Source organism: Phoenix dactylifera, unplaced genomic scaffold, assembly GCF_009389715.1.
Source record: "Phoenix dactylifera cultivar Barhee BC4 unplaced genomic scaffold, palm_55x_up_171113_PBpolish2nd_filt_p 000275F, whole genome shotgun sequence".
Lineage (NCBI taxonomy): Eukaryota > Viridiplantae > Streptophyta > Magnoliopsida > Arecales > Arecaceae > Phoenix > Phoenix dactylifera.
In genome coordinates this window covers 112956-128395 of record NW_024067760.1, presented here as the reverse complement: position 1 = coordinate 128395, position 15440 = coordinate 112956, and the positions used below count along the sequence as shown (strand labels likewise).

At 41.0% G+C, this 15440-nt stretch overlaps 2 protein-coding genes across 2 annotated transcripts; both read left to right on the top strand.

Annotated features, from left to right (window-relative positions):
• The first annotated feature begins 2563 nt into the window (after positions 1-2563).
• LOC103720741 (chalcone synthase 3) lies at positions 2564-4310 on the top strand. The gene is made up of 2 exons (XM_008810589.4): positions 2564-2831; positions 3088-4310. The coding sequence occupies exons 1-2, from the start codon at positions 2651-2653 to the stop codon at positions 4086-4088; spliced, it is 1182 nt and encodes a 393-aa protein (XP_008808811.3). The 5' UTR covers positions 2564-2650; the 3' UTR covers positions 4089-4310.
• A 6088-nt stretch (positions 4311-10398) lies between these two features.
• LOC103720740 (chalcone synthase 3) lies at positions 10399-11961 on the top strand. Its single transcript, XM_008810587.4, is given in 8 exon segments — positions 10399-10569; positions 10571-10649; positions 10908-11087; positions 11090-11217; positions 11219-11491; positions 11493-11682; positions 11685-11860; positions 11862-11961. Coding segments are annotated over 8 exon segments (1176 nt in total). The 5' UTR covers positions 10399-10467; the 3' UTR covers positions 11910-11961.
• The last annotated feature ends 3479 nt before the right edge of the window (positions 11962-15440 follow it).

Here is a 15440-nt window from a genome sequence, read left to right as displayed (position 1 = left end):
AGACCCAACCCAATCCGATTGATCCGTTGGGTTAGAAATTTTAGCAATGGATCCGACCCAATCTGACTCGATCTTTTATTAGATTAGGTCTGGGTCCAACATTAGGTTCCGAACAAAAAACCGGGTTGAGTCGGGGTCACTCTTGACTCAATTCGACCCGACCCATTTGCATCCCCTAATCATGTTGTAATAAGCTCCGGTGATATGTTGCTCACATCGAAGATGCATGCTTAACCACATGATGGGGTAAGAACATGACAAGTGAAATAGGGTTTCAGGTGAAATATTCTGCTAGTGCTAAGGCCAAAGTAATGAGCATCATATGGAAACTGACTGAAGGGTATCATAATAGAAACCAATATATAGAAACGACTGAGTGTAAACTAATATAAGATATGTCGAATTGAGATGCAGCAACGAGATTAGGACCGATTAAGCATGATTGTCGGTCCAATGGGAGGTGTAAGATCATGCTATTCTAATGAATGTTAGGTAGAGGGAGGATAGCTAGCATCAATTGCCAAAATCATCACAAGTGGATTAGGATTAGTGTGCTGGATATCTTGGAGATGAGGATGATAAGGAATGCTACTCATAAAGTTGACATCAGATCTTCATCAAGGGATAACTGTTGCAGAGACCCCTCCTATCCAAATCTCAAAGCAATTAAATAGCCCACAATATGTACAAGGTCCTCTCATGGCTCTCTAAACTCACTACAAGAAAATGGACATTTACCAATAGACAAATTTTATTGGTACAAGCTAAAACAAGCTAAAAAACTATTGGCATAAGTTAAAAAGCGTTATACGTACTGACGGTCGATATTTCTATAGACAACAACAACATCGCTAAAGGGTTCTAGCTATGGATTTTTGTCTGTCAGTATAAGATCAAGTGATTTATCTATGGTTTGTTCTTCCATATGTAAAAGAATTGCCTATATTTAGTTTTTCATAGCTAAAAACTTTTACCTAGAAGTATTTGGGAAGGATGCATAGCTTCAATTGGTGAAGGGGCGCGGGAGAAAAAGGAAATTGGGAAGTTCAACTAGAGTGTTGAAGGGGTGGAAACATTTAGGGATGTGAGACTTTGGAGTTTTGCCCATAGTAAACCCAACTCTATTAATATAAAAATAAGCTTTTACCACCATTCCAAAATAACTATTGGTACATTTCAATATCGGCAAATACCTAGGGTTTTGCTAATGAGTTATAATTATCCGAAGTCTATTTATGCTTTTAACTGATGGATAGTGGACTCCATAGCTAATAATTTAGAATTGTTAGTATATTGATGGATCTGCCATTGTAAGCATGAGTTTGTCGATGAATATCCATTTTCTTATAGTGGCTCAACCTATATCGATCAAGCTAAGCCTCTCTGAGCCCAACCACCATACATGATGCAAGGAAGAAATATGCAGCACATAGCACATGACAGATGAAATCTCGATACTAACAAAAGCAACAGCAACTTGATACTATCTTAGTCCACCATGAAAATTATTCTTAAAGGAATCTTGCTGCTGCAGGCACCAAGAAACAAAGAAGGATCCAATTTTTACAAAAATGCTATGCCTAACCAAGAATCCCATTAAGAAGGTAGTGAAGGACTAAATGATGAGAGGCAAATCTATTCTTCAAGTGCCATCGAATCCCACAAATAAGCACCATATTAGCTAGCATGCATAAAATATCTCATTGAGAAGCTTGCATAGACTATTTCAGACTTAACATTAAAAGTATATATGCATAATTTTGTTTTCTTGAGCAATATCAAAGATTTGGATCTTGGACCTTCAACACGGAGAGGTGCTAACCAATTGAATTAACTGTTATTGGAAAGAACAGCTGAGTGTTATGTATAATGTTCTCTGTAAAACATCTATTGTAGATTTTGAATCATGGTAGGAGGATTCACAGAGCACAAATTGTTCACTAGTCTCAAATCAATTTGCCTATCCCACTCAATCAATTCCTAAGTGCAGCACATACCTTGTTTCAATTTTCAACATGCATGCAATCCTTTAAAATCAATTATGTATGAGCCCATAACCCGTTCACAACATCCATGGAAGGTTGATGTCGTACTCCTTCATTACTAAAACCCCTAAGAAAATAAAGTGTACGCCAATACACTCTTCTCTCCTTCTTTTATTTTTTTTTTGATAGGCGAATGAACTTATTTTCTTGATACAATCATAAACCTAACAACAAATTAAATGGCCATTAGTGAAGCATGGTTATATCACATCTATTGCCTCATACGCCTAAATACCGTAACTCTGTCATCGTACCGTATTTGTACATGTCGTTGGCTTTCCACGCCTCTCAAGTCAGCCTGCTGCTTTTATATTAATACGTCCCTGGGGTATTGTAATGGGGATAGAGCTCTCACGCTCCAACTACCCACTTTTAGCGTGTAAACCACGGGGGGAAGGGCCATCCACCGAACCTTTGGCAGCCAAGCACGACGTGCTGACCCATCTACTTTTCTCTCCCAAGTCCCAACCTCCCCGCTCCTATAAAGCCTCACCATCTCGCCCCATGCTTTCACCCACTGCTCTCCTCCCCCACACCATTAATTCCAAGCTCTTCCTCTTATATCATTACTCTCCTCTTTGAGCTAATTTTTGATTCAGGAAGCCATGTCGACGACCGTGGAGGAGATCCGTAAGGCTCAGAGGGCCGAGGGACCGGCGACGGTGCTCGCCATCGGCACCGCCACCCCTGCTAATGTCGTGTACCAGGCTGACTACCCTGATTATTATTTTCGAATCACCAACAGCGAGCATCTCGCCGACCTCAAGGAGAAATTTAAGAGAATGTGTAAGTTTATGGCTATATGTCTAGCTATTTGTGTTCAATACGCACGCTTGCATGGGGTGGAGGAGAAGCGATCGATAAAGAGTGCAAAGTTCGATTGGAGTATTGAGTAGAGTCATAGATAAAGACTAAACTAAGAAGCAGCATGTAGGGCCAAAGAAAAAAAAAACTTTCTGCGTGTCTTAATTAACTAAGAATAAAATCCATGAAGTGCCATAGATTATTACGTACTGAAATTGCAACATTTGATCTGAGGCAGGTGACAAGTCAATGATCCGCAAGCGCTACATGCACGTAACCGAGGAGATCCTCAAAGAGAACCCCAACATGTGTGCATACATGGCTCCATCACTGGATGCCCGGCAGGACCTGGTGGTCGTCGAGGTCCCGAAGCTCGGCAAGGAGGCGGCCGCCAAGGCCATCAAGGAGTGGGGCCAGCCCAAGTCCCGGATCACCCACCTCATCTTTTGCACCACCAGCGGCGTCGACATGCCCGGGGCCGACTACCAGCTCACCAAGCTGCTCGGCCTTCGCCCCTCCGTCAACCGCTTCATGATGTACCAGCAGGGCTGCTTTGCCGGTGGCACCGTGCTCCGCCTCGCTAAGGATCTTGCTGAGAACAACCGCGGCGCTCGTGTTCTCGTTGTCTGCTCCGAGATCACTGCTGTCACCTTCCGAGGCCCCTCCGAGTCCCACCTTGACAGCCTTGTCGGTCAGGCGCTCTTCGGTGATGGTGCCGCAGCCCTGATCGTCGGTGCCGACCCCGACCTAGCCATCGAGCGACCGCTCTTCCAACTCATCTCGGCTAGCCAGACCATCCTCCCCGATTCTGAAGGCGCCATCGATGGCCACTTGAGAGAAGTGGGGCTTACCTTCCACCTACTGAAGGATGTGCCCGGGCTGATATCGAAGAACATCGAGAAGAGTTTGGTTCAGGCTCTGGGGCCCATTGGGATCGATGACTGGAACTCTGTGTTCTGGGTGGCGCACCCAGGAGGGCCGGCAATACTGGACCAGGTGGAGGAGAAGGTGGGACTAAAGAAAGAGAAGATGAGGGCAACAAGGGAGGTGCTGAAGGAATATGGGAACATGTCGAGCGCTTGTGTGCTCTTTATACTCGACGAGATGAGGAGGAGGTCGGCGGAGGAAGGGTTGGCGACCACCGGCGAGGGGTTGGACTGGGGAGTGCTCTTTGGGTTCGGGCCGGGGCTGACGGTCGAGACTGTGGTGCTCCATAGTATGCCCGTTGCTTCCCGCTGAGCTCTCTAAGCTCTACCTCCTTCTCAATGAATGGCCCTAACTGTGACCCTCTGCTAGGGTAGTCTGTGGTGCACTTTTGCATGGTGCACTGGATGATTTCTGTGTTCCATTTTAAACTTGGTATTTTGCTGTTATGTGTTTTAGTATGTGACACAGAGAGTGTTAAGCTCCATTTGTCTAATTTATGAAGTATGAAATTTGATAAGATTTGTTCAAGCCCGAGTTGTATTCCATTTGTGTTCCTCGTGTTTGGTTTTGTCTGTATTTTATTATTTTGAAGGATGCGCCCTCCCTATAGTTTCAAGCGAAGCTAAAAATAATGAAGTATCTGAGATGATTTGTACTAGCTTCATGGTCTTTGCTCATGCGTAATGGTTGTTTTTTCGGCTTTCCTCTTCAACACTTCTAATTGGGAAATGATCCAAACAAATGGGACATGATATAGAATCAAAACCTTGTAAAAATATAAAAACTTTGTCATTTCTCCTAGAATATATATTTCCCTGCAAATTTGCAATATATTCTTACAATGCAGGACATGAACGAATCGGCCGGTCTCAAAGTTCAGCTGGATAGAGGCTAGATAGGAACCATTGTCTGCTAATTTGTACAATCCTGAAATGCGTCAAAATTAACAGTTACCGTTACTAGCTAAGAAAACTTAACAGATCCTGTTTAGTTTGACTGGTCAAAACAAGAGACGGTTTTGGCCATGCTTCTTCTGCCTTTTGACTTTGGTTGACCAGTCGGATCCGATTCTTCAACACATCATCCGGTCCAATTTTTGGATATTTTATTTTCTAATTCTTATGGATGTAAACATGCTAGTCTTAATTAATTAATTCATCCATTCTATATAAAAAAAAAGTATATTTATTTTTCAGAGGGACAACCTCAGTCTTTTCTAAATTTAGAGATTAGTTCCCATCTTCTCCCTTTTAGTACGACGGTCATTATGCTTTTAAAGAAACATCCATATAAACCCCTGTTGCGAGCTTCCATCAGCTGTCTTAACCTAATCATGGTAAAATATAAATAAAAAATTTTCAAATTCCTAAAATATGTTTTAAACCCATAGAATCTTTTTAGGTCACGTAAACAACACGAGTGGCGCTTTAGGGCTTGACAGGCCCCTTAGTCTTTGTTTAAGCACCAACACCTTCACTAAGTCCCAAGTTTGGCGATTATTCAGCATCCTTTTCCCCTCTAATATTGGATTCAATTAATCTCATATTTTTAGTTTTAGTTTCAGGACAAAAAAATGTAGAGCCAGAAATTAATAGAACAATCAAAGTCTATTGATTATTCCTTTTCTTCCTCCTTTCTATATATGCTATATTTAATTATTTTTTTGCTCATAAATTTTATTCAATTTATATAGCCAGTTGTACTGCTCAAATGCTTGTATAAGAAGTACATATAATACAACTCTTGTCACTTTAGATGCCTCTAGTGGTGTAAAGAAAAATCATCGTGATAGAAGGGTAGCGTGGCATCTCCTATCTCTATAATTTTGCAATGTTAGTTGAATTTTAGTTCTGAACTTCTAAAAAGGTCATTCAACATTCATTATTCAAGGACCTGCCAGTGTCTTTGTGATCGGGCTATTGGGCCTTTGCCATAGTTTCATAATGTATGACGTTATGTCGAGGCGTTTTAGTTACGTATGATAAGGCCACATTTTTTGACCATATTTGACGATTCCTGAAGTCACAAAAAAGTTCATGAAGGCAATGACGTGTTTCTTCAGAATGCAGCGGCACATCGTTTACCTCCGATCGCAAAATATACCAGGTATATTGCAGGTCCAAACTAGATCGTCAATAAAACATGCATGAATGAAAATTTAGATTTACTGGAGCTAATTTTATATCATCGAATCACAACTACAATTTTGGGGAGCATTAATCGTATGTTATGGACAGTGAGAGAGAACTTTCCTGACCTCTCCTATTTGTGCAGCCCTCCACCCTATTCAGTGTGTTCGAGAGCTTGTGGCCAACCATATATATAGCTGATGACAATGCAATGCAAGAATCCTTGTACTAGTGACAGGGTGAAGCACTCAATTTGCTCATTAATTTCTGGGTTGTTAAAACTTTGTGGAATTTGGATAGTCATCAGAGAAATAAAACCATGTGATGAATGACCAACCTTTCTATGATGGCCAAATTGATAAGGTCTCCAACATGTTCATGATTGAATTCTAGCTACCTGAGCTTCCAAGACCAACCCTTGCACGCATTCAAAGACAAGGGGTTCATCAATTCACAAATGGGTGGAACTTTGAACGCTAAAGTGGAGGCGTCCTATGACCCATCGGAATTCGTTATTTTGTTCTCTTGTGACCTTTGGAGGCTAAGTGGCTCGCGCAGGATGCCATCGGAGAACGTCCGGTAGACTCTCACCAACCAATGCGCTAAGAAGACTTCTCCCGTGACGTACGGTTAAAGCAAAACCAGGGGCGTGCCAACCCCAACCAGATTTATTTTAGGTTTCGTGATCAACTATTGATCTTGAAAAATTCTATGTTTAAGCGCGCGCTTGTTTAAGTGCATGTGCTTTGATGGCAAAATGATATCCTACACTACATGCACCAGTATGGCCATGCATACGATGAATCACGCGCCTAGATCTATTCCTATAGGCCAATCATCGAAACGAACTTTTGATGAATGTAACCCACAATAATATATCTCGGTGATTGGTGGCATGCACGGCCATGCTCGTGCATGCGTTTCATAATATAATTCATCATTTTGATGTGTCTATGCTTGATAAGTATTGATACAAGCAGGGAGAATCTCGCCGGTTCTCGCATGCTTGAAATTTAATCATCCAATGTAGGTTGGATTCCTTAGATCAGAAAAGAACTGAGAATCTGATGAAAATATTTGACCTTTGTTAAATTCAATAAACTAAATTGTATATTTTTAACAAAAAAAAATCATAGTAGCTAGTATCCTAGTAACCATGGGTGAGTTTAATCATACAATCATCTAAGAATTTGCATGCATTTCGAGGTTGACAGGGACCCAACAATACCAGAAAATTAAATAATTGGAAGAGGATTGGGCACTGTATTTCGTCATGACAAGTTTTTTGGTTTGGAATTACGCATTGAGTAGGCCTTATATCAGCTAATCAACCTTGAACGAATAGCGTAATTAAGAAATAGTTATCCTGTCAGACCTATTTGTACTAAGTATAACTATTCTGAAACAAAATTGTTATGCTATTCTTCTTCATGAATAAAAAGACTCGGTCAGAGAGGATTTCAAAAATTACAACCGGACAAAACATAGAAATAACTTGCGAAAGTACAGTTTCAATACCTATAGATCTAGTTTGGAAGTGGGATAGCACCCTGCATCATAAGCCTGCTATCCCATGCATGTTATCTCTGGGATGACTCCCCATACAGGGTGGAACCAGCCATCATTAACAATTGGAAATAAGTGGGGGTTAGGTGGTTGCTTAGATACCAAGGAAATGGCTTTTAACCCCATTATTAGTGAAAGATGGAATTATCTATCTACTACCAAAAAGTAATTAAAATCTTGAGGTCATACTTGTCTTTCTAAAAATCATCATATTTTAGCTGTAGCTCGTTAGCAGGTACTAATTATCATAGATTAAACACTTATTCCAAATATTAGTTTTGTATTATCCCTATCTATCTCTTCCTATCCTGATATTTACTGTAATCATTGAAGATAGTAATAATTTATTTCCGAATAGCATATTTTGCTTCCAAACTAGGCCATGGTTATTTTCTCTCACTTCTTCTATTTCTATAATAGATGCAACCATTGGCTAGCTGAACTCCAAGACATGGGGCTCGACGACTCATCTCTGGTGTGATGCTTCTTTATGTTGCAAGCAGTGGCAAGCATACGTCATATGGTGTTATAGGTATGGCGGTATATCTAATATCTCCTAGTCATCTTACCTATTTTCAAAAGCAAAGATTATTCAACTCTACATAACCAATGAAATGATATGATTTGGACATGCACCTTTTTCCACAAATAACAACCAATGTTGAAGAATTACAATGAACTCTAGCCCTGACACGTGGAATGAAAGGACACATATTAAGCGACTACAAATATGGCATTGCATGAAGCAACGTAGTTGTCAATGATAGACGTTTTATTATAGAATTCTATTCCAAGGATGGTGCCTCGAAGCCAGCTCGTGCCAAACCGTATATTTCTGCCTTCACTGGTCCTTTAGAAGTTGGGCGGTGAAAGCTCGTGGTATCAGACATATTCGGTCACCTCAGTTTTTTTTTTTTTTTTTTTTTGATAAAAACGGCATTTTATATAGCTCTAACTTAGTACTTCCAATCATATCAAAAGAAAGTAAAGAATACAGAGTAGGAGAAATATCTCAGTCGTCTTCGATGCCCATCAAAGATGCTTTGCATTGTGTCTTAGTTGACCAAATTTAGATGGTAAAAGAAGATTGTTGACTTTCTTTTATTAATATATGGCCAAACAATGATTCCCTTTGCCACCAAGGTGATAGCACGGATAGAACGGAGCTAAAATTCCACCGGAGTGGCCCAAGTTCGAAACGTGCGGACATTGATTAAAAGTGGGGACTCATGAAATGCTTCGCTTGGTCTGCCCCGGTGGAGTTGTCATCTGGTCCGCCGGTACTGAGGTAGCACTAAGATGACGTACTTACACGTGGGACAACCCACGGGTCGGGAAGGGTATGAGTAAAGGATGGCCATCCTATCTACCCGCATCGAACATTTTCTGGTGGAAGGGAGGGCCCAGTGGGACTGCTATGCGGGCGGGGTTTCACCTCTACCCCCTTCCACAAAGTTTTTCCATTGTGATGAGCTAATTATGTGATCTTTAAATAGTAGTCAATATACTTGAGGGAAACCACAACAACTTTGCTAATGGTGTCATTAGTTAGTATAAGGATATTTGAAATTGTACTACAGAAGCCTAATAGTCCTAGGGTTCAGGTTTAGCATGTAAATAATTTCAACCAAAAATCCAGGATCGAAAAGCATTGGGTTCAACTTGGTTTAACCTAGAATTTAGTTGAAGGCAATCCACTTGTGAGTTGCATGAGTCATTTGCACCCTATATATATAGACCACCCAAATTAGTTTAGGGAACTCCGGCATATATAGACCCCCCAAATGCAGAAGATACCATTTCTATTATTTTCTGTACCTTCCATTTTCCTTTTTTTTTGATGTGTCGTTTGACAGTTCTTTATTGTTTGTTGCTGGTATTTCTGGTACCATATTGGCCTCTATATATCCATAATCCTCTAGGAAACACCAAAGCAACCCATCCCCTTTGTGATTACTTTACTAAGAGGAAGGAATACTCTTTAAGTTATTAGTGCAGTGCCCAAAAAATCCCCAGTGAACAATTGAGGCATCAACAACCATCCTTGCTATGAATCAATAGCCAGTCCAATTTATAGTTGAACTTTGAATGTTAAGGTAATTGCAAGAAAAATGATTCGAGTGAGACTAAGTTATCATGCTTAAGGCTGCAAATGGGTCGATTTGACTGGTAACCAGATCCGCTTAAACTCGATCCGACTTGTTTTAGAAAATCCGTAGGCTGGGTCGGATTTTAAAATTGGACATTTTTCATTTTCCAAGTCGAGTCTGAATTTACTGAATTCAGACCCGATCTAACCCGACCCAATCCGTTTGAATTTTAGTTGTTAATAACTTGTTACTGCTTGTTAACAATCTCAACGTAATATCATTCTGTCGCAACTTGCACCAAAAAGTCTTGAGGAATGAGCAATAAATGAATGTGCACAACTGTATCATTTTGTTTTTGTTCTTGCTCTAATTTTATTGAGAATAGTACCCATTAAAATATTGCAGATTAATGGTTTAAGACTTTTATAAGATAAAAAAAAAAAAAGTATAATAGATAGATTTGAAAGTAGCACGTTTTGTAATAATTACGTACAATAATTTGATACGGCAGGAATGAATCTGTTTTCGAGCTTTTGTGGATGTCATTGGTTTTCCCATCGTCATTATGGAATTTGTACATGTCGTTGGCTTAATTTCCATGCCTCTCAAGCCAAACTGCTGCTTTTATTCTGCAAGTCCCCGGGGTATGGTGATGGGGATAGATCTCTCACGCTCCAACTACCCACTTTTTGCGTGTAAACCACGTGGTCCACTTGGCAGTTTGGCTGCCGATCACGACGTGCTGACCCACCTACTTTTCTCTCCCCAGTCCCAACCTCCCCGCTCCTATAAAGCCTCACCATCTCGCCCCTTCCTTTCACCCACTGCTCTCCTCCCCCACCATTCCAAGCTCCTCCTCTTGAATCATTACTCTACTCTTTGAGCTAATTTTTGATTCAGGAAGCCATGTCGACGACCGTGGAGGAGATCCGTAAGGCTCAGAGGGCTGAGGGACCGGCGACGGTGCTCGCCATCGGCACCGCCAACCCTGCTAATGTCGTGTACCAGGTCTGACTACCCTGATTATTATTTTCGAATCACCAACAGCGAGCATCTCGCCGACCTCAAGGAGAAATTTAAGAGAATGTGTAAGTTTATGGCTATATGTCTAGCTATTTGTGTTCAATACGTACGCTTGCATGGGTGGGGGAGAAGCGATAAAGAGAGTGCAAAGTTCGATTGAGTATTGAGTAGAGTCATAGATAAAGACTAAACTAAGAAGCAGCATGTAGGGCCAAAGAAAAAAAAAACTTTCTGCGTGTCTTAATTAACTAAGAATAAAAATCCATGAAGTGCCATATATAGATTATTACGTACTTGAAATTGTAACATTTGATCTGAGGCAGGTGACAAGTCAATGATCCGCAAGCGCTACATGCACGTAACCGAGGAGATCCTCAAAGAGAACCCCAACATGTGTGCATACATGGCTCCATCACTGGATGCCCGGCAGGACCTGGTGGTCGTCGAGGTCCCGAAGCTCGGCAAGGAGGCGGCCGCCAAGGCCATCAAGGAGTGGGGCCAGCCAAGTCCCGGATCACCCACCTCATCTTTTGCACCACCAGCGGCGTCGACATGCCCGGGGCCGACTACCAGCTCACCAAGCTGCTCGGCCTTCGCCCCTCCGTCAACCGCTTCATGATGTACCAGCAGGGCTTGCTTTGCCGGTGGCACCGTGCTCCGCCTCGCTAAGGATCTTGCTGAGAACAACCGCGGCGCTCGTGTTCTCGTTGTCTGCTCCGAGATCACTGCTGTCACCTTCCGAGGCCCCTCCGAGTCCCACCTTGACAGCCTTGTCGGTCAGGCGCTCTTCGGTGATGGTGCCGCAGCCCTGATCGTCGGTGCCGACCCCGACCTAGCCATCGAGCGACCGCTCTTCCAACTCATCTCGGCTAGCCAGACCATCCTCCCCGATTCTGAAGGCGCCATTCGATGGCCACTTGAGAGAAGTGGGGCTTACCTTCCACCTACTGAAGGATGTGCCCGGGCTGATATCGAAGAACATCGAGAAGAGTTTGGTTCAGGCTCTGGGGCCCATTGGGATCGATGACTGGAACTCTGTGTTCTGGGTGGCGCACCCAGGAGGGCCGGCAATACTGGACCAGGTGGAGGAGAAGGTGGGACTAAAGAAGAGAAGATGAGGGCAACAAGGGAGGTGCTGAAGGAATATGGGAACATGTCGAGCGCTTGTGTGCTCTTTATACTCGACGAGATGAGGAGGAGGTCGGCGGAGGAAGGGTTGGCGACCACCGGTGAGGGGTTGGACTGGGGAGTGCTCTTTGGGTTCGGGCCGGGGCTGAACGGTCGAGACTGTGGTGCTCCATAGTATGCCCATTGCTTCCCGCTGAGCTCTCTAAGCTCTACCTGCTTCTCAATGAATGGCCCTAACTGTGACCCTCTGCTAGGGTCCTGTGGTGCACTTCTGCATGGTGCACTGGATGATTCTTGTGTTCCATTTTTAAACTTGGTATTTTGCTGTTATGTGTTTTAGTATGTGACACAGAGAGTGTTAAGCTCCATTTGTCTAATTTATGAAAGTATGAAATTTGATAAGATTTGTTTCCAAGCCCGAGTTGTATTCCATTTGTGTTCCTCGTGTTTGGTTTTGTCTGTATTTTATTATTTTTGAAGGATGCGCCCCTCCTATAGTTTCAAGCGAAGCTAAAAATAATGAAGTATCCTGAGATGATTTGTACTAGCTTCATGGTCTTTGCTCATGCGTAATGGTTGTTTTTTCGGCTTTCCTCTTCAACACTTCTAATTGGGAACGATCCAAACAAATGGGACATGATATAGAATCAAAACCTTGTAAAATATAAAACTTTGTCCATTTCTCCTAGAATATATATTTCCCTGCAAATTTGCAATATATTCTTACAATGCAGGACATGAACGAATCGGCCGGTCTCAAAGTTCAGCTGGATAGAGGGCTAGCTAGTAACCATTGTCTGCTTAATTTATACAATCCTGGCTAAGAAAACTTAAACAGATCCTGTTTAGTTTGACTGGTCAAAACAAGAGAAGGTTTTGGCCATGCTTCTTCTGCCTTTGACTTTGGTTGACCAGTCAACGTCGGATTCTTCACAACCATCATCCGGTCCAATTTTTGGATATTTTATTTTTTAATTTTTATGGACAAAAACATGCTTAGTCTTAATTAATTAATTCATCTATTCTATATATATAAAAAAAGTATATTTATTTTTCCAGAGGGACAATCTCATCCTTTTCTGAGATTATTCCATCTCTTCTCCCTTTTAGTATGACGATCATTAATGCTTTTAAAGAAACATCCATATAAACCCTTGTTTGCGAGCTTCCATCAGCTGTCCTAACCTAATCATGGTTAAATATAAAATTAAAAAATTTTCAAATTTCCTAAAATACGTTTTAAAACCCATAGAATGTTTCTAGGTTCCTTCCCAAGCTCCTCTCAAGCAGAAAACCGTGGGTCTCCTTCTCCCTATCCCACAATTGATTTCATTTTGTGTCTAATTAGTCCTCTTACCCGAAGAATTAGCCTTCTTCTTTGCTAATAAACGAAGAAAATTATAAGAAATATAACCGATCTCAATTTCCTTTCCATCTACGCTATAGTGAAAATGTCATGCCATGTCCCACTAGTACAAGCGGATATTGACAGACAGCTGCACACCTATAAGGTGTGATTCTTAGAACAATAATTATTCATAATTCAGGTAACAACATTTTTTTTCAAACACGTTCTATGTGGATTTTATAGACATTTATTACAAAAAAAGAGGTTGCTTCTAGTCATAGTTCTCTCACTCACGACCCATAATCCCATTTGCACTAAATATTAGCCATCTAGAAAAAGGCAAAAGAAATAAAAGTGAGCTAAAAAGCCCAATAAGCCATCTTTATCTCCAGTTCAATCAAATCAATTTCATAAGATAAGAGTTTTCAATTATAATTAAAACACGTTAAAGAATTAATGCAAACTATATATTTCAAAATATATAATACATCAAGTCAATATATATATATTATATATAATATATATAATATATATTATATATATATATGATTGTATATTTGTGTACTAACAATGCAACTCGCTGCTTTATGGGAATTTCAAAACGTTTTGCATGTGTTTGCATTTTTCATTACCATTTTCCATGCTTTCCCTGTCGAGTCTATCGCATAAAATTTTTTATGAAGATTCTAATCTTGAAAGGTAAATAATCTTATTATTCTTCATGTTTTACATACTCTAACATGGCCCGAATGAGGAAGATGGATTTGTGACCATGGATCCGAGCGCAGTGGCTATGTATATATCCTTCTAGAATCCGACTAAGAAGCTTTGTAGCAAGGTATACGTCCATTAACTAAAGTTTATTGGGCTGGTTAGGTAGTTGTGATGTTGACCGAGACTATAAGTCTATAACGCATGACTAAAAGGGTTTTGACAGTAGTGGAGGGCTTTGGACATTTCATGCATGTATTCTTGGACTCTTTTTCCTAAGATAAAGATTACATGCTTTTCGCATACTTCGATTTATCTATAGGCTTAACGCAACTTCCGGGTGCTCATTTCTCAAACTGGTTCTCGGATCCGATGCTTTCTAATGATCGTTTTGTTGAAGATAACTGGAGAAAAATTCATCAACTTCGGTCAAGCCCAAGCTCATCGGAACCGGTGTGAAGAAAGGTTACTGTCTTTATTTTAACCTATTCTAAACGCTGTTTTACACTGACGTTTTCTTTAAGCATCAACGAGGACGTCTTTAGAATTATATTGTCGTCTTTTCATTTATTAAAGGAGCGTTCAGCCCTTGGCTGTTAAAAAAACATTGACTGGGAGAGAGAACAGGATGCCAGCAATATTAATCACAATGCCCTGTTGCTTGTTTTTTAGCATCAAGTTTGATGCTAGCTTCATTAAGACACTTGAAATAGATTGAACCCTGTTCTTGGGTGAAGGTATATATATTCCGTGGTTCACATAAATGGAGCATAATATCCTATTATAACTTATAGTTATGAGTCACAAATGTATCAAGGAGCCGCTCTCAAAGCATCCATGCGGTCCATCGTAGACCCGGCCTCGTATGGACCTAAAAGAATGTGCGTGTCAATTAGATTCCTGCAAGCACAGGCTTACCGTGGGAAGGTCAACTGTATAGAACATGAGGTAGGTATTCATTGCGACGCCTTAAATTATGACTGAAACAGCCTTAGAGATAGACCTTGCCGGTGGATGAGGATGATGGTCTCGGACACCACCTTAGAGCTACTAGCTAAAGTTGCCATTAGATACTTCTATTGCGTAGCAACGTCGATCTCATTCCAAAAAGGTCACAACCTAGGACTTCATTCCAAAAGGGCTGGCATGAAGATGTTATTTGTGTTCTTTGAACTCAAAATCATCCAGTCCATAGCTGCTGTGGGACTAAATGCACATCTGTACGAATCTTCGCATACTCTCTCCATTTAAGTTTTGACATTCTCACTAGGTTAAGAATCCAAAGCCATTCAAATCTAGTTTCAAGTACCATAATCCAAATCCAAACCCATGCTCATTCTTCATGAACCTGTGTCGCAGTATCCTGTAGTCTACATAGGTCATGGCCGGATTCGCTCTGATACGATTTTATCACAACTCAGGATCTTATTCCAAAAATAGCTAGTTCGAAGGTATTATTTAGATTTTTTAGCCCTGTATAATTATCTAAGATCTATCCGGTGTATAGTTAATATGAAATTAAATACTCGCCCGCATGAATCCTCAAACATAATGTTATAATAGTTATAAGTTACCTAAGAACCCATCGCAATTAATGTTGCCACCTGCACCCTGCTTCCTTGTCACTTCTTTGCTATAAGTTTCATGCTTCAAGACAGCTGTTTGGCGT

Excerpts from the sequence above, each read along its gene's own strand:
- LOC103720741 (XM_008810589.4), top strand. The coding sequence starts at position 2,651 with ATGTCGACGACCGTGGAGGAGATCCGTAAGGCTCAGAGGGCCGAGGGA. Across the intron at positions 2,832-3,087 it reads GGAGAAATTTAAGAGAATGT|GTGACAAGTCAATGATCCGC; the intron begins GTAAGTTTATGG and ends GATCTGAGGCAG.